This window comes from Cebus imitator, unplaced genomic scaffold, assembly GCF_001604975.1.
Source record: "Cebus imitator isolate Cc_AM_T3 unplaced genomic scaffold, Cebus_imitator-1.0 Scaffold65, whole genome shotgun sequence".
In the NCBI taxonomy this organism is placed as follows: Eukaryota; Metazoa; Chordata; class Mammalia; order Primates; family Cebidae; genus Cebus; species Cebus imitator.
In genome coordinates, this window is record NW_016107380.1 from 4,542,811 (window position 1) to 4,566,944 (window position 24,134).

At 41.7% G+C, this 24,134-nt stretch overlaps 1 protein-coding gene across 1 annotated transcript in view; it reads right to left on the bottom strand.

Moving 5' to 3' along the window:
* Positions 1-22,118, bottom strand: part of HECA (hdc homolog, cell cycle regulator) — a 44,111-nt gene extending 21,993 nt beyond the window's left edge. Inside the window, exon 1 of the mRNA XM_017530416.2 lies at positions 21,530-22,118. Within this exon, the coding sequence (XP_017385905.1) occupies positions 21,530-21,800 (271 nt within the window). The 5' untranslated portion in view covers positions 21,801-22,118. The remainder of the gene's footprint in view (positions 1-21,529) is intronic.
* Between the last annotated feature and the right edge of the window lie 2,016 nt (positions 22,119-24,134).

Consider the following 24,134-nt stretch of genomic DNA (forward strand, 5'->3'; position numbering starts at 1 on the left):
ATCCTCCTTTCTCCACGTTAACTACAACGCTGGCCAAGCCCACCAGGAGATGAGCACTTCAGTGTTATCTTCACCCCTTCTCATTTGCTCCTTTCACTACATACAGGCACACACCCTCCTTCGCCTGTGCCTCTCCTCAATCCTGTCCCAAGCCCAAATCCCTTCCACACTATCCCAAGCCCAGAGAGGTGCCAGCCTCTCTTAGCTGGGAAAGTACCATTCCTCTCTCTATAGCCCTCTATATCAACTCTTGGGCCGAATGTGCCACTTGCACGCTCTCCCAACTTACACTTTTGTCAGTCATGACTTTTTATGTGTACTTTAAGCTTATGAAGGGCAAGAAGTAGATTTCTTCTTCACAACAAAGCAGTACTATGGCATGCATAAAACAATTCACTCAATACCTAACTGACTAGTTTCAAAGAAGTAGAAGGAAAAGGAGACCTTCAAAAGTATCTTCTTTTAACCCTGTAAAGATGTTCTTCTCAGTGTCAGACAAATTTGTCAGACAAATACTGTCAGAGGCGTGTGAACCAGAGCAACTCTATCTTAAATAGGAGATGGGTAAAATGCGGCTGAAACCTACTGGGCTACATTCCCAGACAGTTAAGGCGTTCTAAGTCACAAGATTAGATAGGAGGTCGGCACAAAATACATATCATAAAGACCTTGCTGATAAAAATAGGTTGCAGTAAAGGAGCCGGCCAAACCCACCAAACCCAAAATGGTGACAAGAGTGACCTCTGGTCGTTCTCACTGCCACACTCTCAGCAGTGCCATGACAGTTTACAAATGCCATGGCAACGTCAGAAAGTTGCCTTATATAGTCTAAAAAGAAGAGGCACAAATAATCCACGGCTTGTTTAGCATATCATCAAGAAATAACCATGAAGTGGGAAACCAGCAGCCCTTGGGGCTGCTCTATGAAGTAGCCAATCTTTTATTCCTTTACTTAACTTGCTTTCACTTTGCACTGCAGACTTGCCCTGAATTCTTTCTTGCACGAGATCCAAGAACCTTCTCTTGGGGTCTGGATCGGGACCCTGTTCTGTAACAGTATGTATTTTGAATCCTAAGCCGTCTTTCCCTAACATGGGTAACAGAGATTCATAAAGCATGGCTGCATTTTATTCATGGGACATGGTCCTGAAGAACTTACATAATTCAGAACAGATTATTCCAGTCTAAGGGCAGAGTTTGGGGAATGTACGCTCAGAACACATACGCATTCAGTTATTGTGCTGTATTTTTGCTTTACTCATACTTTTTAATCGTATCAGCATTAACTCGAATACTTCTGAGTTTTATTTCATAAATAGCATGTCATGTCATAGTATCTTTTATCACATCTAATTTCTGTTCCGAAGTTACTGATTTTCAGGATGTTTTTCAGCATCAGTATTAGCACACTTAGATGATATTTTGAAAGCTACAGGCTGGGTGCAATGGCCCATACCTGTAAGTCCAGCATTTTAAGAGGCCGAGGCAGGAAGGTCACTTGAGCCCAGGAATTCAAAGCCAGCCTGGGCAACATGGTGAGATCCAGTCTCAATCAAACAAAAAGAAAATACAAAAATTAGCCTGGTGTGGTGGCACGGGCCTGTTGTAGTCCCAGCTACTCGGGAGGCTGAGGTGAAAGCATCGCTTGAGCCTTAGAGGCAGAGGCTGCAGTGAGCCAAGATCATGCTACTACACCCAGCCTATACAACAGAGCCAGACCCTGTCAAATTAAAAAAAAAAAAAAAAAGCTATAATGAAGATTTTAAATTATAACACTGAATATAAAAATAGTAATACAAATGTCACCAAAATCCTTACAGAAATTCTAGCAACAAGAAGAGTTCATGTAATATCGCCACAAGTTAGTAGATATTTTTAAGAAAATATAAATACATTTATAAAATATTAAAATATAAAATATAAAAAATATAAATGGTACCACTGGGTAAGAAAGCATTTTTATAATTCAGTTGACCTGACAGCTTTGAAAATATGAAATGGCTTCATGCCTAATTTGGGAAAACATGCTTGTTGAAATTTTGCACACAATGTGAAGCTTTTATTAATATTACTTATATAGGATTAGTTGAAATTTGCATAAAACAATTTGCATATAATGGGATCACACTGTACTAGAAAACAAATTAGCAGGCTGCCTTTTCTCTTCTTTGGAGATTTAGATCTTGAGGGTACTAAATCATTGAAAACTACACAGCATTATGTACATACATGTACTGCATAACGTGCTCTGAATGTAGATCCAGGAGTTCTTGGATCCAAATCACATTATCATAAAATGAGAAGAGGAGTCCAGATGAAGCATATGTGTCAGTATATATGTGTGTACATGTATGTGTGCATATATAGTCATGTGCCATATAATGACGTTTGATTCAACAGTGAACTCCATACACAACAGTGGTCCCATTAGATTATAGCTGAACTGACAAATTCCTATTGCGTAGTGACGTCCTAGTATACCTACCTCATTTTTCCCCACATTTAGGGTAGCCTAAGTATACAGTGTTTATAAAAGTCTACAGTTTTGTAATGTTTTAGGCCTTCAGATTTACTCACTGACTCACCCAGAGTACCTTCCAGTCCTGCAAGCTCCTTTCATGTGTAAGTGTCCTACATAGGCGTACCACTGTTTATCTTTTGTGCTGTATTTTTACTATGCCTCTTCTATGTTTCTGTATGTTTAGATGCAGAAATACCATTGTGTTCCAACTGCCTACAGTATTCAGTACAACCCTGTTTACAGGTTTGTGGCATAGGAGCAACAGGGTATACCATCTGGCCTTGGTGTGTAGTAGGTTATACTTTAGTACAGGTACACTGTATGATGTATGCCTCATGATGAAATTGCCAAATAACATACTTCTTAGAATGTATCCCTGTCATTAAGCAATGCATGACTGTGTATGTACAACTACAAAGGAACTGTCCAACCAGTTATTAAATGCTATTATTTTTAAAAACTTCGTGTCAGTCTTTAGTATTATATTCCAATATTATCCTTGCTTGATTTTGCAAAATACGCTTGATTTTGATTATCCATATTAATATTCTTTTGTCAGCACAAATACACAAAATGTGGCAATAGTCAAACCACCTTATTTACATTTTATCTATGTGATTTCCATTTACTATGTAAGTTACAATGCAGTGTTCCCAAATGTTGGACCTGCTTCTTCTCTCTTGATGAGGCCCAAAATGGTGCTTGAAGGCCAAAGGCCCTGGCTGATTTGGCCCCTTCCCCTTACCTCTGCTGAAAAGACTAATGACTTTACCCCTTCTCTAGTCTACCCAACAGGTAAAGCATAGACTGCATGATAAACTGGCAATATGAGTCATCCGTAGACCACCTGTTAGAAAATACAACCCACAACTCCCTGCTTTCAAAATCTTCTAAAAGCTCAACTAATAGGTGATATGATGTCTACACATCCCCTAGATCAGAGTTCCAATGGGGCAGTTTGGCCTGCACTGTGTCTTATTAAACCAGTCAACAGTTTTTTTTATGGAATGTGAATCAGAACGCTGTTTTGGTACATCACACATGCTCTAGGTAGCTAGGATTCTCTCTCAACCCCATTCGTATGCAGTCTGTCTTCCGTATCTGTGGGTTCACATCAATGGACTCAGCCAATTGTCAATGGAAAATATTCAGGGAAAAAAAAAAGATGGCTGTTTCTGTATTGAACATACACAGACTTATTTTTCTTGTCATTATTCCCTAAATACAGTATAACAACTACTTACATAACATTTACATTCCTTTGAAAGATACCAGGAGCTAGGGAAAGGGAGTGGGATCAACACAAGTTAAAATACCACAAGCTCACTTATTATGATTTAGTCATCTCTTGAAAGAAGACTCTTAGAATTACTACAAGCCTTTGGTTAATTTCCAAAGTTGTGAAACAGTTGATTTTGGTAATTCTTGTCAGTGTTCTCATTGCTTTTATGGAAGAGTGAATTTCTGGAGGCCCTTACTCTACCATCACAGAAGTTCATCTTAATAAAAATTTACGCTTATATACATATTTTGTTATAGAAAAATATACCACGATTAATAAAAGGACAATACCCTTTTATTAATTTGTCTTAGGATCAAATTCTGAGCACAAACTGAATGGAAATAGTGGCTCATGCCTGTTAATCCCAACACTTTGGGAGGCTGAGGCAGGAGGATCACCTGAGGTCAGGAGTAGCCAGCCTGACCAACATGGTGAAATCCTATCTCTACTAAAAATACAAAAATTAGCTGGGCATGGTGGCACACACCATGGTAATCCCAGCTACTTGGAGGCTAAGGTAGAAGAATCGTTTAAACCTGAGAGGCGGAGATTGCAGTGAGCTGGGATTGTGCCACTGCACTCCAACCTGGGCGACAAGAAAGCAAAATTCCAACTTGGAAAAAAAAAAAATCCTATTTTTTTAAGTGGATAATGGTTACCAAGTTATTATGATAATTAGGATTTTGTTTGCATAAAGGTAAATGACAATGTTTACAATAAACTGGAAACTGTATCCTCAGCCATCTATTTAAAGCCTTTAAAAAACCGGGTGTGACAACTTAAAAATGCACAAGAATGCTGGGTTTTTTTTTTCTAACTCTCTTAGAAGATACAGAGCAAAAAAGTTTGATTGAAACCTTCAAAAGAACATTCTGAAAACTTGACTATGATCATGTCATATACACATTCAGAAACCTCAGAAACTCAGACTAATGCTCCAAGCTCTTGGATCATCTTCAAGGAGCTCCATAATTAGGCTCCAGCCTTGCTTTTCCATCTGATCACCGGATAGGCCACAAGTAAAGTCTCTGCTTCAGCCTTGGCCCATCCCTGTGACCATAACATGGAAATTAGATGAGAAGAGACAGGAGCAGACAAAGAGGCTAACTGCAGCCCACTGATGCTCCACACTGTACCTCAAATTCACAGGGTATTTAAGAATCATTTCCTATACATGACTATGTACCCATAAAACTTAAAAATAAAAAAATATTGTTTTAAGAATCATTTCCTGATTAACTGGCAAGTATTATTTAAATGAAAACTCAAAAGGTTTTCATATAAATTTCCTCAAATATTTTTAAGATCTTTTCTCTACAAAAAATAAAGACACTAAGCACTACACATAAAGAAAGGCTAGTACTTATAAAAATATTTTGTCTGCTTGTTTTCATTAGTATAGAAGCTACAATGAGCTCACTTAAGCTTATCTGTCTTAACCTTTGATTTAATTTAACCTCCCTTATGTTATTTTAGTGTGTGAAACTGCTCCAAAGTGAGTAGCAAATTGAGCACAAGGCAATTACATTCAGTTAAACATGTTTTTCTTTGCTTAGATTAGGATTTAAATACAAACTTTTACTCAGGCAAACCACTCTGTCAAAATAAACATGGAAGCTTCACACACACACACACACACACACCCAGCTCTTCAACTATAGTTAACATCTTGGGCTTTTTAACATTCTCTTAATATATTTAGTCTATTCTCCTAGATTCACCCTTTCCTTACTTTGAATTAAAACCCCCAAGTCTACCCAGCCTGAGATTCAAACTAATAAAAAATCACAGGTTTCTGGCTGGCTGCGGTGGCTCCCGCCTGTAATCACAGCACTTTGGGAGGGCGAGAGGCAGGTAGATCATGAGGTCAGGGGATCAAGACCATCCTCCCCAACACGGTGAAACCCTTTCTGTACTAAAAATACAAAAATCAGCCAAGCATGGTGGTGTGCGCCTGTGGCCCCCAGTTACTCAGGAGCCTGAGGCAGGAGAATCACTTGAACCTGGGAGGCTGAGGTTGCAGTAAGCTGAGATCACGTCACTGCATTCCAGCCTGGGCAAAAGACCAAAACTCTGTCTCAAAAAAAAAAAAAAAAAAAAAATTATTACAGGCTTCTATTTTACCTGTTTTTTCCATTCTGGTTTTAATACTCTGATATCAGTAAGAAATCACATCATTAATAGCTATAAAGTAGAAGAGTCATAATTTCCTTGTTTAATAGAAGCCATGTCAACACCCAAAAGAACATGGACCCAGAATATGCCTGGTTTAGGCTGAACATCAGAATGAAGATAATGGTGTCATAGTTTATCCTAAATGTTTCTTAAAAGTATCAAAGTTTCACAGAATAGAAATAGGACAATCACTTTGGTCCAGATTCCACAAACTCTTTTTGAACACAGGGAGGCTCCTTTGGTGATGTGCCCAAGACCATGTAACCAGTAAGTGGCCTTCTCTCTTGTATTTCCACTCACACTGCACATAGGACAACCAAGAGCACAGAGCCAGCTTATTTGGAGAGATAGTGACCCCACAGCTTTGTGTAACCAGATTGTAGTATAAGAATAGTGTCTTATTCAAAATGTTCAAAACTCATATTAATCCTTAGAGTACTTAAAAAGTAGGTAAAAAATAGCAAAAACTGCAAATTACTTTTGCACCAACTTAATATAAGTACTTTAAAAAGTACTTAAACTCAATTATAGTATAAAGGTTTCCTGACTCCAATCTTTGCACTCCTTAAAAATAACAAGGAGGTCAATCTGCTTTAGTTAATAGAACTACTAAACTCAAAAGAGGAGGATTTTCCTTGGAAAGAATGCAAAGAAACACCATTCTCTCAGTATGGAGATATTAAGTAGCAGAAAAACCACTGCTAGGGAGAAACAGAAGTTCAGCCTGCCTTGCCTGCATTCTGTTTGGGTCAACAGATTGAGTTAACATACCAACTCCCAAGATGATTTTAAGACCGCTGGTATTTAAATCAATAAAACCTCAGCACAAGGTAGCTAAATTCACTTCTTTACCCTATCCATACCCTAAAATAAATGAAATCCTTATACTACTTTGTTTTCCACAGGCCTTTTCTGTCCTGCTGAACTTCCTGAAATGTACTGTTTCTGCTCCCTGCTTTCCTTCCAAATAACCTGGTAAAATGCTTTATAGTGATTACCCTGGCAGTCATTCTGCTAGGTTCTGGGGAGAAAAGACAAAGCTTTTGCCTGGGGCCACACTGCCCAGCCTATTTCTGAAAAGCTGCATCAGCAACCAACAGGCAAGTTAGAGAATCTGTTCCAACAAGCAGCAAGGAAAAACCTGTCAAAGAAGAGAGCATGTCTAAGCCTTATCCATACCTCAGTAAAAATGAAAACTAGACTCAACAGTCAGTCATGACCATGTCTTAGCCAAGCAGTTCACCACATATACAAACTTGAAGCAACTTGCTATAATATGATTTGATTTCAAGAGACTATCTCCTAAAATTTCTAAGGAAAACTAAGTAACTTACAATTACAGACTCCCATTGATATTGTTTAAGTTAGTGATATTTTAACTAAACATTCATTCCTTTTCCAATTACTAACTTTTGTGGCACACAATTATAATTTTACAGTACGATCATTCTCAAAGACTCAAAACTATTCATTTCAAAACCAGAAGGGAAGAATAATGTAACATTTGCAAAGAGTTACCAAAAAAAAAATCTAAAACTGATTTCTTACCGTAAGAGAATTTGTTATATTAAATATGATTATACTTAACATGTGTAATTATATTCTAAATGAATTCTAACTCATATGGCCAAAATTCATCAAGAAAAAAATATTTAAAATTAATTCTATAAAAATTATTCAAAGTCATCTTTTTGATCATCTTTTTTCTTTGTTTTTTTAGCCCCACTCCCAACCTAAAAGTTATCTTTAGATCACATATATCACAGAACATTAAAACATAAGTTGAGGAAAACTGATTTATTCCAAAGTCAAAAATTTCAAATTTGAGTATCTCTCATGGATGAAGCCAACAAATTGTTTTTTGTCAACCTAACCCCAAGAAAGATCATGATTCCATATAAAATACTGATACATACACATGACTGGTATTTCATACCCACAGAAACTGTTTGGATAAAATCCACAATATAGTTTGATAAATTCACAATTCTATCACCTAATTTAAAATGCAAAAGCTAAAAGGGAAGTAAGGAAATCATGAAAGTCTGGTGAACATTTCAAAATGCTTTACAACAACATGTAAACTTCTACTCCATATGGTCCTAGAGGCAGGTGAAGAGGAGAAAGCAGAAAAGCCTGAAGTGAATCAAAATATAAACTATGTGAAGCATAATTACAAATCCAGACACATACTGTAAATCATGCAGTACAACAGGCCAAAAGCAAGGCTCTGCTAATCAAATGGTTAAAATCTAAGTGAACTCTGCTGTTATAACAAAATCAGGAGAGCTTGGGGATAGGATTGATACATAGATCACAACGAAACAATCCCAAAGTCAGCTATACTCACACTGGTGAAAGAACCCTCCCCCAGGCTTCTGTTGCCTCAGTTTATCCCGACTATGGGGTCAGAAAGGCTGTTTGCAGCAGCAGCTCCAGAAGGTCTCATTCAAAAAACTGGGCTTGCCCTGAGACCAGCAGGAGAATGAATACTACAGATTCCCTAGGCAAAATTTGCACAGCAAGAGCTCCCAGATCCAAACTTGCAGAGAAACCAAAGGCTCCCCCCAAAGCAGCAGAATACAGATTTGGAAGACCAGCATTCACTGCAAACTCCCTGGGGGAAAGCCAAGGTCTGCACTGGTTCTTCCAACAAATCAGTGTGTGCATTCATCACTGGCTGGGAAGCAGCCACACTACCACATCACAGAGAACCAAAAACTCACCTAGAAAAAACTAAAATCCCCAAATGATGGCACGATGATTTGCTTGTCCAAACAGCTCTATGGTTTGCAAAGAGCTCGTCACAAACAATACCATGTTATCTTTACTTTCTGCAGATCCAACTTGGGCTTAGCAAGGTTCGGCAGCCTTGTAAAACCTGTGTCTCCCAAATCTCACACTCTTTAGAACAGGAATGAGTTTGGAAGCCTCTTCCAAATCAGACATCTGAGAAGGCACAGAGGCTGCCTGGATCAGCATGATGCATGGTGTGTGAATAAACTCTTGGTTCAATTGAGTACTACGTTCTCATTTTATTAATATACACATGTAATTTCAGTTCAAGTGCCCGAAGGAGGAAAATGAGAACTTTCTTATGATTCAGCATTGAAGTTTGTTATCATGAGCAAGTTATGGGCAATTTAGCCTTAAGAGGCCTCAGTTTGCAGCCTGTTCTTGAAAAGAGGTAATTACAAGTAAATAATAAGTCTTTATCTACAAGTGTCAAAGTCCTACATAGCTGGAAAAAAACTACAAAGGATTTTAGAAATGTGCAAGAGACAGGTATTGCGCACTGGAGCTCAGCTTTTGACTGGACAGCAGTGAGTGGGCAGAGACTCAGAGAGAAGGTAAGGGAGGGCAGCAAGAGTTGCAACCAATTTTTTTTCTTTTTGAGACAGAGTCTTGCTCTAACGCCCAGGCTGCAGTTCAGAGGCGTGACCTCAGCTCACTGCAACCTCTGCCTCCCGGGTTCAAGCAATTCTCCCACCCCAGCCTCCTAAGTAGCTGGGATTACAGGCATGCTCCACCATGCCCAGCTAATTTTTGTATTTTTAGTAGAGACATGAGGTTTCATCATGTTGGCCAGGTTGGTCTCAAACTCTTGACCTCAAGTGATCTGACTGCCTCGCCCTCCCAAAGTGCTGGGATTACAGGCGTGAGCCACTGTGCCCAGCCAGTTGCAACCAAATTTGAGAAACAGAGCCTTCCAAATGAAAAAGCAAACACAACCTCATAAATATAATAGCATTACTGTATACTGGTATACAAATGAACTCAAAGCTGCTAACTTTATGCCATGCCCAAACTGCTTCGCCTACAAGTAATTCCACAACTTTCCTCACGCTCCCTTACCTTTATTGAGGTTCTACTTCTATGTGGATGTTAATGTAATAATACAAAACTATAAAATTTCTAACCAGTAAAGACAACGATAAACAAGGCTGAAAAACCAATAATAAACCAGGGAAAGCATATGTCAAAAAGTATCCTGAATATACACTTTGTGAAAATCAGTAAGAACACAAACGCCCTTTAAGTAAGATGGACAAAAATCACAAACAAGAAAAAAAGCACAAATGATCCACATACATATAAAAAGATATTCACTGACAATCCAACAAATGCAAATATAACAACGTGATTTTTCATCCATCTGATTGGCAAAGATTAAAATGGTTATTGAAATTTACATTACAGAGTGTGAAGAAACTGCGTCACCACTAATGGTGTAAACTGGCAAATCTCCTCCTTAGGAGCAGTTTGACAATATGTATCACAGCAGTGATCCTACTTCTAGGACTTTATCCTAAAGATAATCACATGCTAGTTATGAACTCTGGTCCATTAAGAACAGGAAGTGCCGGTTCAAATGTTCACACTCTCCCAAGCCGACACCAGGAAGTCCTTCTGTGATAGAATGATTAGATCAACATATGTGTACAATGTGTGAGTGAAGTGCTTCCCTGGTCAAGTATTTTCTTGTTTTACACATTTAATTTCAGTTCGAGTACCAGAATGACAAACATAAGGCTTTTTTCTATTCTTTTTTTGAGATGGAGTTTTGCTCTTGCCCAGGCTGGAGTGCAGTGGCGTGATCCTGGCTCACTGCAACCTCCGCCTTCTGGGTTGAAGCGATTCTCATGCCTGAACCTCCCAAGTAGCTGGGATTACAGGTGTCCACCACCGCGCCCAGCTAATTTTCGTATTTTTGGTAGAGATGGGGTTTCACCATGTTGGCCAGGCTGGTCTCGAACTCCTGACCTCAGGTGATCCACCCACTTCGGTCTCCCAAAGTGCTGGGATTACAGGCATGAGTCACCGAGCCCAGAGAGCTTTTTTCGTTTTTTTAGACAGCATCTTGCTCTGTCGCCCAGGCTAGACACAGCTCGCTACAACCCCTTCCTCCTAGGCTCAAGCAATCCTCCCACCTCAGCCTCCCGAGAGCTGGGACTACAGGCATGCACCACCATGTCTGGCTAATTTTTGTATTTCTGCAGAGGTAGGGTTTCGTCATGTTGCCCAGGCTGGTCTCAAATTCCTGGACTCCAGGCGTGAGACACTATGCCCGACACATAAGACCTTTTAAAAGTAATGCAAATGTCCCTATTCAGTATAAAAACAGTACTGGTGTAATAAAAACACGATTGATGTTTTTATATTGAATTTAAGTCCTCTCCTTTAAAAACCTGCATATAGTTTTTCATTATTTAGGTACATGTGTGTGAGTCAAGATAGACCCAACATCAACAAAAATCCAACTATATAGCATGGGGGTAAGGCACACTTCCCTCCAGCCAAGCCTTTTCTGCAAGAAGGGAAGGCCATCTCTGAAGCTTAGAGTCCTCATACTCAAATGTAGACTGCAGACTGCAGATGTCACACGTGACGCCTATTAAGCTCTCAAAAGGGGAGCTGTGGCATCTTTACTGTTCCTGTCACCAGGAATGGCTGCTTCTCCCTTCTGTGAGTTCTACAGCCCCAACACACCAATCACCCAGGAATCTTCCCTAATTTGCTTCTGCACTGCAGCATATCACCTTTACTACTAAAAGTAAATGTCTAACAGTGGAACTGTATCATTACTGGGGTAAAGAAAGTTACTGTGGCAGGTAGGCACTGCCTAGTAAGAACAGATCCAAGGAGCTGGAAACCATATGGAAGAATTATTTGAGCTTCCCCTGTGTTTCAGGCATGTACAGCTCTGCCTCTGCAGGGCAATTCTTATTTCTCAATGCCAGGCCCTCTTCACGGCTTCTGGCAGCACTGCTCTAGGCTCTCCGTGTCTGTTCCTTGACACCCATCACCAGTCATCTCAGGTTCCCACTCTCAGATTACAGACTGTACCCACTGCCAACCAAAAATAGCCAGAACTTAGGCCAGGCACAGTCACTCACGCCTGTAATCCCAGCACTCTGGGAGGCCGAGGCGGGTGGATCACGAGGTCGGGAGATTGAAACCATCCTAGCCAACATGATGAAACCCCGTCAATACTAAAAATACAAAAACATTAGCTGGGCATGGTGGCGCACACCTGAATTCCCAGCTACTCGGGAGGTTGAGGCAGGAGAATTGCTTGAACCCAGGAGGCGGAGATTGCAGTGAGCTGAGATTGAGCCACTGCACTACAGCCTGGGTGCCAGTGCAAGACTCCATCTCAAAAAAAAAAAATAAATAAAAATAAAAAAAAATAGCCAGAATTTGTTTTTGTACATTTCTGTTTCCACTTCTGCCCACAGCTGTGTTAGGCATAACAACTAGTGTGTTACTTTAATAAGAAGTTGTGTTATACTAAATATTATACTGAAATAAGCACCACACTCAGGAGTGCTCATTTATAAAACGAAAACAAAGCTTGTGATTCAGTTTCAACACTGCATCAAAACACTCTCCTGAGATGACTTTATAACTTGAGGGGACATGATCTAAAGTATAATCAAACCTATGCTTACCCCTAGGGACAAATATACATTTTAAACGTGGCAAGTAGCTACTTAACTTACATGAGCAATTTGATACCTTACTAACTTTCATCTGAATTCATCCTCTTGATTAGTGTTATGAAGGAACAGACCTTAAGGCATTCTATTTTTAATTTCCAATAAAATGAAACAAAAAGAAATGTGAATTATAACACCTAGGCCATCTTTTCCTATCTATCTGTAATTGCTCTTGGGTCGGGGAAGGGGGAGGAGTAAGATGATTTGAGTGGCAATATATTTTGAAGGGGTCCAGAATATGCCACTGTGGCATAAAAATTAAAGACCTGAAAGTGTTTAAGCTTCTGAATCTCTTACTGGCCTAAAAGCAGACACTCCCAAAAAGAATTCAATTAACATAAATCCCCTCCCCAAGAGCAACCAAGGAAAACTGACTCATCACCAGAGATGAGAAGTCTTTACACCACACTAAACTGCTATTACCACAGAACTATCGTATCTTCCATATATTCTCCTGAAGGCCCACTTATCTTTCCAGAAAGTCCTCTGTTTTCCCATAAGTTCCTTTTTCTCCCCTCCCCTTCCCCTATTAAAATAACATACAAGCTCCCACCTTTAACCACTCCTTTGAGTCACATTTTTCTATGATTAAATGTCATTTATCTTGTAATCTGCCTCTTGTCAATTTAATTTGCAAACCCTCAATCACTAAGCCTAAGAGAGCAGAGAAAGTTTTTTCCTCTCTGACAATTTAAATCTATGAAATACACTGTATTATGAGTATAGATGAGAACGATGCTTTCTTATTACATGTAATCTAAGCAATTATATGACATTTAACACCTCATCTTCCTTGTTGCATACTTTACACTCTGCTTAATATCTTTGTTATTTCTCACTCTTAGACCTTTCAAGTATTATCCTCATCTGTATAATCTAGCAAAAATAATTTGTCTGAAAAATCATAACATTTTAAAGTATTAGAAATGCTACTCACTTTTTGCTAGTTTATAAAAGATCTCAAGTACAATTAAGCTGAAACATCCTGTTGATCAAATAAAGCAAGTTGTTATTTCAGTAACCACTGAAAACTGGAAATTTTCTGAAACATACAAAATACACACAGTCACTCTGTACAAAATAATAGCATCTCCCCTCACCAGAGTTTATTGTTTTTAAAACTGATAAGATGTTGACAAAAATAAAATGACAAAACAAGATAATTAGTACAACTAGGCACAGGGATATACACTTTCTACCAAGGTATGAAAAATAAACCGCAGGGACAAGCCCCTGCACTCTAGAGAAAAATCTCCTCTGCTCAGATGGTCTCAATCCCTCCCCTTGGCATCTAGTTCTCTGATGTTAACCTCAATTAGTAACCTCACATGGCTCGGACGGCACAGGGCTGCTGCTGCGCACAATTAAGACAGGCTTTCCATACAGCAGTCTTGGATCCTGCAACACTGTCATCCTGCTGGGCAGAATAGTAGCATGTGCCATGTGCCCACTGCTTCACTGAAAAACCACAATTGAGGGTCTATGGCAGGCTCCACCTCCAATCCTTTATTAGCTGTATTAAAATATACTCATTCTGTAAAAATATATAATTTTACAAACTTGTCAACAACCTATGATTATCCCCTTTTCAAATTCAGCTGACCATGTCCTTGCTTATAAACCTAAGTGGGCAGTTCTACACTTGCTACAAAACATCCAGCTTTGACTGGCCCAGCCCCCTTTCCAACCTCCAGTCCTACCACGGCACCTCACACTGGCCACATCAAACTCCTGGACCAACCAAAACTCAAGGCCCTCTCTCACCTCCCTCTGTTTGGAACATCCTTCCTCTATCTTTAGAATTCACTGTCTCTCTTCCTTTAAGATTCAGCTCAAAAGTCCCTCCTCCAGGAGACATCATTTTCTCCAATGGGTACCCACAGTCCATTATCAAGGCTCCTGTTGTTCCCATGTCTCTCTGCCAGCTTCACAGTGAGTCCTTGAGGGTGTGGATTCTGATGCCCCCAAGTATAATTTAACATTGTACTTCTCAGTCATATGAGACAGTAGGTACATAATAAATGTGCAGTAAAAGGAGGAGTACATAAACAATGAACGAGGATCTAATGGATGAACTCTCCAGCAGTTGTCTAGAGAAAAGGAAGGGTCTTTTGCTTAATTCTCTGTAACACTAAGCCCTGGCTGATCCCCCAAAGTACATCCTAGGCTCCTCACCTCCTTTCAGCTATACAACTCCACATACTCATTTGACTTCTCCACCTTCAAATCCAATACTTACATTTAACCCAATATTTTGCCACTCATACACTCCTGCTCTTTCACAGCTGTCCTTGTTTAATACATGTAATAACTTATTTACATTTATTTCTATATAAGGAAGATGTACACATTTTACATGTTGCTTTTTGTTTGCTGATTTTTAGCTAAATCATCTGATTTTTTCCCCAGTAAACTATGATAAGAAAGAGAAGATGGGGGAAGAGTAGATAATCATTTTGAGTCAAAGCAGTCCTTGAATAAAAACTTGCATCATACTATAGTCTTTTTCCACATTAACCTAATGTCTCTCAGAGTCTGTTCTTAACAGCACAATGGGTTAACAAGTTTTTTAGTTGGATAAAGTTGGACAAACCACAAAATTTACAAAGCTGTTGTTGACAGGGCTCATTTCTGCCAGGCCCTATGCCAAGGTCTTTCAGATATATTATTTTCCTTCAAAAAAAAAAAAAAAAAAAAAAAAAACACACCCCAAAGGATAGCATTTAGAAAATGGAGGCGAAGAAAGCTTAAATAACTTGCCCCAAAGCCACTTTGCTAGTAAGTTATGGCAACTAGGTTTACACCCAGACCTGAAGTACCCAGTCTTTTTCACTAAAACTTTAAAAACTCCAGACCTTACTTCAGTAGATTAGAATCATGATGCAGACAGAATTTGAAAGGTCTATGCTTTCATCTTCACTAACTCTATTACCAGTTACCAAAATATTGTTTACCATTACTACTATTTTTTTTTTGTTGAGACGAAGTTTCACTCTGTCACCCAGGCTGGAGTACAATGGTGTGATCTCAGCTCCCTGCAACCTCCGCCTCCAGGGTTCAAGTGATTCTCCTGCCCCAGCCTACTGAGTAGCTGGGATTACAGGCAACCACCACCAAACCTGGCTAATTTCTAGATTTCTAGTAGAGACGGGGTTTCACCATGTTGGTCAGGCTGGTCTCGAACTCTTGACCTCGTAATCCACCTGCCTAAGCCTCCCAAAGTGCTGGAATTACAGATGTGAGCCACTGTGCCTGGACACCATTACTACTTTTTAAAATCTCTGTTTACCACCAAATCACTAAAGACCACGTAAGTCCCCAGCAGAAATACATCCAGCCTTGCAAACTCCCCCTAGGTATGATAGCATCTGCTCCAGATTATGGATGTAAATGGGGCCCTCCAGTTGCTGAGACATTTTGGGGTACCGGCAATTCTCCAGCATGCCTTTAAAAAAAACCAGGAAATGATGAAGCCAAGGGGAAAAGCACTCTGATCACAGCAATGTCAAACTGGTACAGCCTTTCTATAGGGCAATCTGTCAGGATGTATTAAAAGTCATAAAAAATATGCACATCCTTTGACACAGCAAGTCCACAGGGAAGAATTTTTCCTAAGTGCATGCTATAGTTTGAATGTTTGTGTCCCTCCAAGATTCATGATGAAACTTCTTCCCCAGTGCAACGGTTTTAAGAGGTTGAGCCTTTAGAAGGTGTTTAGGCCATGAGGGTTCCCATGAATGGGATTAGAGCCCTCATAAAGTGCTTAAGGGAACAAGTTCATCCCTTTCACCTTTTCGGTCATGTGAGGATGCTGTGAGAAAACACCACCCATGGAATAGGCTCTCACCAGCTACAGAATCTGCTGGCATTGTGACCCTGGACTTCCCAGCTTCTAGAATTGTGAGAAATACATTTCTATTATTTATAAATTATCCAGACTGAGGTATTTTGCTGTAGCAGCAGAAAGAAACTAAAACATGAACTAAGTAAGTAAGTGGACAAATGCTCGGAGATATATGAATAAGAACCTAAAAGTAAACAATAGTGGAATGATCACATTTCCAAGGCACAGACAAATGATGATACACCTGTATATTTATTGCTCTGCTAAACTGTCCACGAAGTATTCTAAGTGTAAAAATCAGATTATAAAATATATGACCTTCTTTTTGCAGAAACTATACACGTACTTTGAAAAGTTTTGTGAGAAAAAAATTTAAAGGCTGCAAAAATATATATCAAAATATTAATAATGTTGATCTCTGAGTGGTGGAATTATGTGTTTAACCAGAAAGGCAAATAAAACTTTTTTTCTACAATGCTTATTTTATTACTGGTAAAATAATAAAATAACACAGTATTTTCAAATAAATAAAGCCCTTAAAATGCCAAAAAGTTGGTGATCAAAATTAGGACAGATTTTTTTTTCTGTAAAGAATCTCTTCTGATACCTTCAAGTGTTTTAAATTATTCATAGCCAAAAGCCTGAAGTAAACTCATAGGAGGATTAAGCTGCAAGAGATTTTCCCATTTTATCTCCCGTTTTCAATTCCCCATGGAATAAAATATATTCTTGGACTTACAGGAAAACTGACATTGAAGGTTTAGTTTCTAGAACTTAAGGACAGGTCATAGGTCCTGTAACAAGTAAAGAATGAGAGAAAGACAAGACTGCGCATAGAGCACCATGAGCAGAGCACAGAGAGTTCTTCACTTTAATACACAAAGTGTACAGGAAGAATCTTTGATGCATGAGGCAGCATTTTCTATAGACAACATCCGAAGGTAGCAAATACTTCTTGAGACCCGAAAAACTGACTTCTAAGTAAGGCAAGAAAATGTTTTCTAAGATCACAATGGTGCTCTATATAACTTACATCCTCAACAGATGCTCCCTGATTTGAAAATAAACAGCAAACATTTTTCATTTTCCTTTTGAAGGATATACATACTTTAAATGTAGAATTAAAGTAGACATCTAAAAAGAAACTATTTAAAATATACTACAAACCTAGGTTATAAAAAGTGTATTTAGTGGCCTAAATATGCAACAGAATACAAATCCTGTGCATAGGGAACAGGTGGTACTCCAAAAAAAATCTACTTGTAAACAGATATATGGAATTCAGAAGGCATTTTCCCATGGAAACATTGTTACAATGGTGGTTAATTCCCAGTTTTCTCTGCAATGCCTATTTAGTTGTTAGTGAGAAACATTTATCCCACATCTGAGTTTTATGTGAATGGTACTGGTGGTCTAAGTGAAGACACCCATAATGCTAGCGGAATAAGAATGGCTCTTTCACTCAGAGCTGAAGCCTCTCAACTGAGTCCCTCTCCATAAAGGTTTCCACGTAAAGAGATGCCATCCTCAAGGTCATACTCTCTTCCTGGAGGGAGCCGAAGTCCAAATCACCATTCCACTGGGAGTCGGGAGAGTGTGTGGAAAAAGGCTCTGCCCCTATTATTTAAGGTGAGATAACTCTGAAAGGCCATCTCATCTCCAGAGCTCCCCAAAAGAGGATCAACTGGGGTCTCTGTTACAGAAGCATCACAGTTCAACTCCTGCCTCTGCCCAATCCTGCTTCCTTCCCTCCTCCACTAGGAATTATGCTAAGAGCACCCTCCAGTAAACCTCCAGCACGTGTATCTCTGCTCACACTATTTCCAGGATCTAAGACAAACAGCTAACACTTCATAAGCTGGTAGTGTAAGTTAGATACTGTTCTAATGTATGTAATCTATTTATTTTAAATACATTTGCTAGATAGATATAGATATTTTACTACATCCATATGAGTAGGTACACTAATCCCATTTTACGTACACAGAAACAAAGGTTCCGAAAAGCTAAATGACTTGCCCAAGGTCATGTGGCAAGTAATTTGAGGAGCCAGGATTTGAATCTAGGTCCACCAAACGCAAAGCCAATCACTCTGCAAATGAACTCCATCTGTAGAAACAGTTCCATGAATTAAGGCAGACTCTATAGCCCATGGGTTCTGTTGGCAAGTCAGGAATGAGTGGAGTGATGAACCATGGTCATCCAGTAACAGGAATTTATAAAAGTACGTAAGATCCAGGCCCATAGAAAACTAGATATACTATAATCAGGGTTTAAAAAATGTAGAGGCCTAATGGAACCACCATGAAACTGCATATCTACCTTTTGATTATTAGATTCTAAATATAACCATTGGCAATTTTGTCTACCTACAGTGAAAATGTAAACAGTATAGGCAGACAGATGTTTACTATGTAGGAAGAGGATGGAGTGCTCTTTTACTCCAATCCCTGAATAAAAGCCTCATAAACTAGTACCTAATAAATTTCTTATTAGAGGTACAATATCCTTATAATTAATAGTAACTTAAGATACATAACTGCAACCAGTTCAACTTCTTCAACTATAACTATACCATAGCTTCCCCAAGCTCTCCCTAGCTAGTCATCTCCTTTTATAGAGTATTTGTTTATGCCCACTTGACAAACTGAACAGCTAAGAGCTAATATTGCCCTGCCCTGGTAGCCACACTGCCCAAGAGCTACAAGACACAAAACCATTCTATAAACTCCAAACTACAAATAAACACTATTAATTTTAAGTGAAATCATTAAGTTTGCATGTTTGCAGATATAGACAGCTGACTTGAACACTGAAAACAAACTATTTAAAAAGTTTTCAAAGAATACTAAGTAACTCCTTTCTGGGAATGATTACTTGATTTGTTTGCAATATTCGTAATTACAAAATCTAATGTCACAGTTAAGCAAAAAACTGAAATACACTTAAAATGCTACTACTAATAATGTTAACACTAAAAATTCAAACATTGGTCCTTAGCTGATTCTGAAGGTTTACACGTCTCTTGCGTCTTCCTTTAAAAATTTACCAATAATACCTCTCCCACACCTCCCCCTTATAAAGTATAGCTTTAAAGAGCCAAACAGAAACAAAGGGATTTGTAATTTCCTTATTCATTGATCTTGCACACGGGAGTCCTCAGCATCCAAGTTCGGTTATCATTAACTGCAGAATTGCAGTGAGGGGTTCTTCAAATTAAGGTGAATCATTCACGAAGACTTCACACAATGTCAGAACCAAGAACTGGGCATCATAAAATTTGGCTCACTCCTCTTCATGTAAGTTATATTCTCTGACTCTGACAATGGGAATTTTGGCCCATTCCTTTTTCTCCCCCACTTTCACTTGATAAAATAAGCTCCTAATCAGAAACATAGCGTCACACAGACATACACTTGCTGTGCTGCTAAATATTGAGTTTGCCACTTCAGAGAATAACCCTTACCCACTTTGATATGTACCAACTAGAAAGTACAAGTAGCCTAAGAAAAAAATCTCCTCACGCCACCCTGAAGTGGTCTAATCTTTTGGAGCAAGAAAAAAAGGAAACGGCAAACTTGAAGCTTCACACAGGCCTAAGAAAAGGGGGCAGGGCAAACCAAAACCACCACCAGAACGGGAATGCAAGCTCCCTGAGGACCAGGATGTCTCCTCCTGATTACCGCTGGATCCCTTAGTATTGAACACAGTACCTGTAACACTGCAGGTGGTTAATCTTTTTTGAATGAATAAATGAAAGCTGTCATCATTGTTCATGCACTCTGTGAGAAACTTGAAGCTCATTATACATGTAACCTTAAAAATAACAAGAACTAGGAGCATAATAGGGAAGGGACACTCCAAGCCTCTCAATAACTCTAGGAGAGAGCCTACAGTAATTTCAAGTTTACAAACAAGGAAATTGAGGCTCAGAAGACTGACCTTTCCAAGATGACAAAGCTCTAAATGGCTGAGCCATGAGTCTGTCCCACCCAGAGTGTGAACACCTTTCTCTCTGCCACATCAATACCAAAATGAAGGTTAAAGCCAGGAGAAAAACAAAAGAACCTGAAGAACACAGGCTGCCAAAACTTGTATTCTCAAACATTCTCAAATGCGGCAAGTTTGTTCCTGAAAATAAATAAATAAATCTCCCTATTTCAGTATTGCCGAGACACAGCCAACGGGGCCTACAGTTCTAACAGGCTACATTCAGCCGCCTCTGTTCAGAGCACTGTGGGCTGCTTATAAGTGCAGGTGCCCTGTTTAAAAAGTGCCTCATCTACACAAAGAATGGCTTCAAAAGCTGAAGCTGTAAATTAAAAGCCAGATATAAAAATTTAAATCTCCCTTCATTAAAATACCTACATTGTCTTTCTGGAAAAAATGCCTGACTAAAGGAATTCAAAGAACTGTCCAAATAAGTAAAAGTGTTTGCCCAGCACCTTATAACGAACACCGTGTCTCTGTAGTGAGAACAGAAATCCTGTCACATCTTGGCCAGTTCTTAAGGGCCTCCTCAAAAGGAGCATTCAGGCACTACCTAAGACTATGAGGCTTCCTTCTGAAAATGTTAAGCAGAATGACACAGAGAAAGATTTTTTTTTTTTTAACTCCGGGCTGGGAACGGAAGTCAAGTTCAGATTCTCTTCCTTCCTCAAGCAAGCCAGAGAATTAAAGAGCAAACACACAGGCCCTAAATGTCTCGAGGCCTCTTCACTTGTGGCAATCGACGCAGCAAGCCTGGGTGTGCGGAGAATTAAGGATCTCTTTCTCTCAGGGTGTTACGGGCGGCCTGGGAGCACCAGGAAGAATGAACCGGTGCCTAAGTTTTCAATCGGATCATTCTTCTCAACTTGGGCGGCTCTTTCCTCCCTTCCTTCCTCCCTTCGGCCCGGCACACACGGCGGGGCAGTGCCAGCGCAGGCAGCAGGCTGGGCCCCAGGGCAGCGCTGCCGCTGCCGGGCGCCCCTCGGAGTGTGGGTCGCGGGCTGCCCCCCGCGCGGACACTGGGCAGGGGCCGGAGATCCGTCCCCGCCGCCAGGCGTGGGGACCACGAAGGGGCAGCCGAGGCGGGGCGGAGGGGCGGGGTGAGCACTTCCTGACTCTCGCATTGTCCACGCACCACCCACGCCACCCAGGGCCCCGCCACCGCGCCATCCCCGTCGCGGAGGAAGTTGGCGCTCGCCCCGCCAGCCCCTTCTTACCGTTCTTGGCATCGCCCGCTGCTGCAGCCCCCGCGGCGGCCGCGGCGTTCGCGGCGCCAGTCCCCGCGCCTCCGGCGCCCGCCGCGCCCCCGGTGCCCGGCGCGCCTGCCGCCGCCGCCCCGCAGCCTGCCGCCGCCGCCAGGGCCCCCCCGGCCGCTGCTCCTGCCGCACCCGCCGCTGCCAGGGCCCCGGCTCCATTTTCCTGCTCGTCGCCGCTGCTGTTGGCGCGTTTGTTTTTGCGGCCCCCTTTGCTGTTTTTGGGGTTGGGCATCTCGCTCGCGGGCGTCCAGGTAGGTGCCCGGCGTCAGCGAAGGCGGCTCCCAGCGGCGCGGCCGCTCCCGGCCCTGCGCGGAGCCCGCTCCGGGAAAGGACGGAGGGCGCAAGCCTGCGGTCCCTCAGCGCCCGTCTAGCCGCGCGGCCCGTGCCGCGCCATGCGGGCCGCCGCGCACTCTCCGGCTTCCTGGAGCCGGCGCGCGGCCACCCGAGGCTCGCAGCAGCGCGGGCGCCGCGGGCCCGGGGCACGAGCTAGACGCTCCCGAGCCGGAGAGAAAAGGCGGGTCTCCGGCTTGTTTTGATTCGGCTGCGCTGACACGCTCTGGGCCCACCCCGTCTCGTGACGACACTGGGGATTCAGCCTGGCCGCGCCCACCAGGTGACTTCACGGCGGGCGGCACCGCCCGCCGTGACGTCACGCCATGCGCGGGGCCGGCCCACCTCGAGTGACGTCATCCAGGCGTCCCCACCCCGGGCCTCCTGGGCTCCCCGGGGTTCGGCGTTCGTGGCAGCCCTTCTTGACTTGCTCCTCGCGCCAGTGCGGTGGCATGTGGAGTTCTTCCGTGGCCTCCTGACCTTAATGTAATTGAGGCTTAGAACGGTATGGTCTGGAAAAATAAGCTGTGTGACTAGAGCAAGAATGGAAAACAAAGGATTTTGGATTAATAACTCATTCAAAGGTTATGCCATTCAGTATCAGTAATTAAAGAAACAGGGTGAGCTGGGCGCGGTGGCCCACGCTTGTAATCCCAGCACTTTGGGAGGCTGAGGTGGCCGGATCACCTGAGATCGGGAGTTCGAGACCAGCTTGACCAACATGGAGAAACCCCGTCTCTACCAAAAATACAAAATTAGCCGGGCATGGTGGCACATGCCTGTAATCCCAGCTACTCGGGAGGCTGAGGCAGGAGTATCGCTTGAACCTGGGAGGCAGAGGTTGTGGTGAGCCGAGATCACGCCATTGCCCTCCAGCCTGGGCAATAAGAGCAAAACTCTGTCTAAAAAACAAACAAACAAAAATAACTGGGTGGAGTTCCCAGACAATGGGGATGAACAGCAGGGCCCTGAATGTGAAGATGTGAAGCCTTCACAGTCTGGTCGTGAAAACAGTTCATTCAAACAAGACCCACCATCCAAGGATGTAACTAGATGCCTGGACTATGAAGCAGTCCCTGCTTGCGGGGAACCCCTTCCTGTGGGTAGGAGTGAGTGGTCCTGAAAGATAGGTGGCCGCGTTATGAGCAGGAGGTGATGAGGTGACACCTGTGAAGACAGGCAATGATCTGAGGGCAGTGGACCCCTGGGAAGATCTCCACTTGATCTCTTTCTGCAATTCTGTTCTCCCTTTTTGGCCAACTCCTTCCCTTCCCTCAGGTCTCAGCTCAGATGCATCACTTCCACGGAGACCATGCCAGGAGACCTGTCAGAAGTTCCACCCTGTTATGTATCTCCTCCATCTCTAATTATGTTGGCAATGCACGTGTTTACTTATTTCTTGTATATCTCCCTCTCACTCAAATGAAACCTCCATAGATAGATTTTATCTGCCTTGGGCACGTCAGAGAACAACTAGCATGAATTTGTTGAATGTATAAATTAGGTTCTTTCCTCACGAACTGTGGAGGAAAGACTAGTTTAGCTGACAGTTTTGCAGTGTCCTCTTTTATAGTGTAATCTTTAATTCAGCTCTTCAGTAAAGGCTCTGTCATGGTGGTGTCGTTACCATTAGAGAGTTTTGACAGCAAGTTGTCCGGTTCTTGGCATTTTGAACAAACAGCTGGACGAAACCCCCAGCAAAGCAAGGAAAGAAGAAAGCAGGGATTTGCTGAGAATGAAAGTACACTCCACAGTGTGGAAGCGGCCCCAGCAGTGGCTCAAGGGCCCGGATACAGAATCTTCTCAGGTCCAAATACCCGCTGGAGGTTTCCCACTGGCCACTTCAGGCTCACCTCAAGTAAATGAAGTGGTTGCCCACAATTGGTCTGATTGGTTGCGGAAAGCAACCAATTAGAGGCTGAAGTGGAGTTACAAAGGTTACACTTCTGTGCAAACATCTGATTGGTTGCAAGAAGGTGAGGGTTTGCAAAGGGAGTATATTCTGGCCCTTTTGTTACTTAGGCGTGGAAAATTAGGGTTTTCCTTTCAATGTAGTTGTAGGAAGTCGGGGGCGAAAGGGCCTTAGGTTCCCTGCCTCCAGACCCTCTTCTCCTGCCGCATTGTGAACTATAGAGATACAGACACGAAAGTACAAGACACAGTACCCTCTCCACATTCAGGTAATGGAGAGGGAATTCTGACTGGGAGCTCTGGGCAACTGTAGCAGAGTGCATAA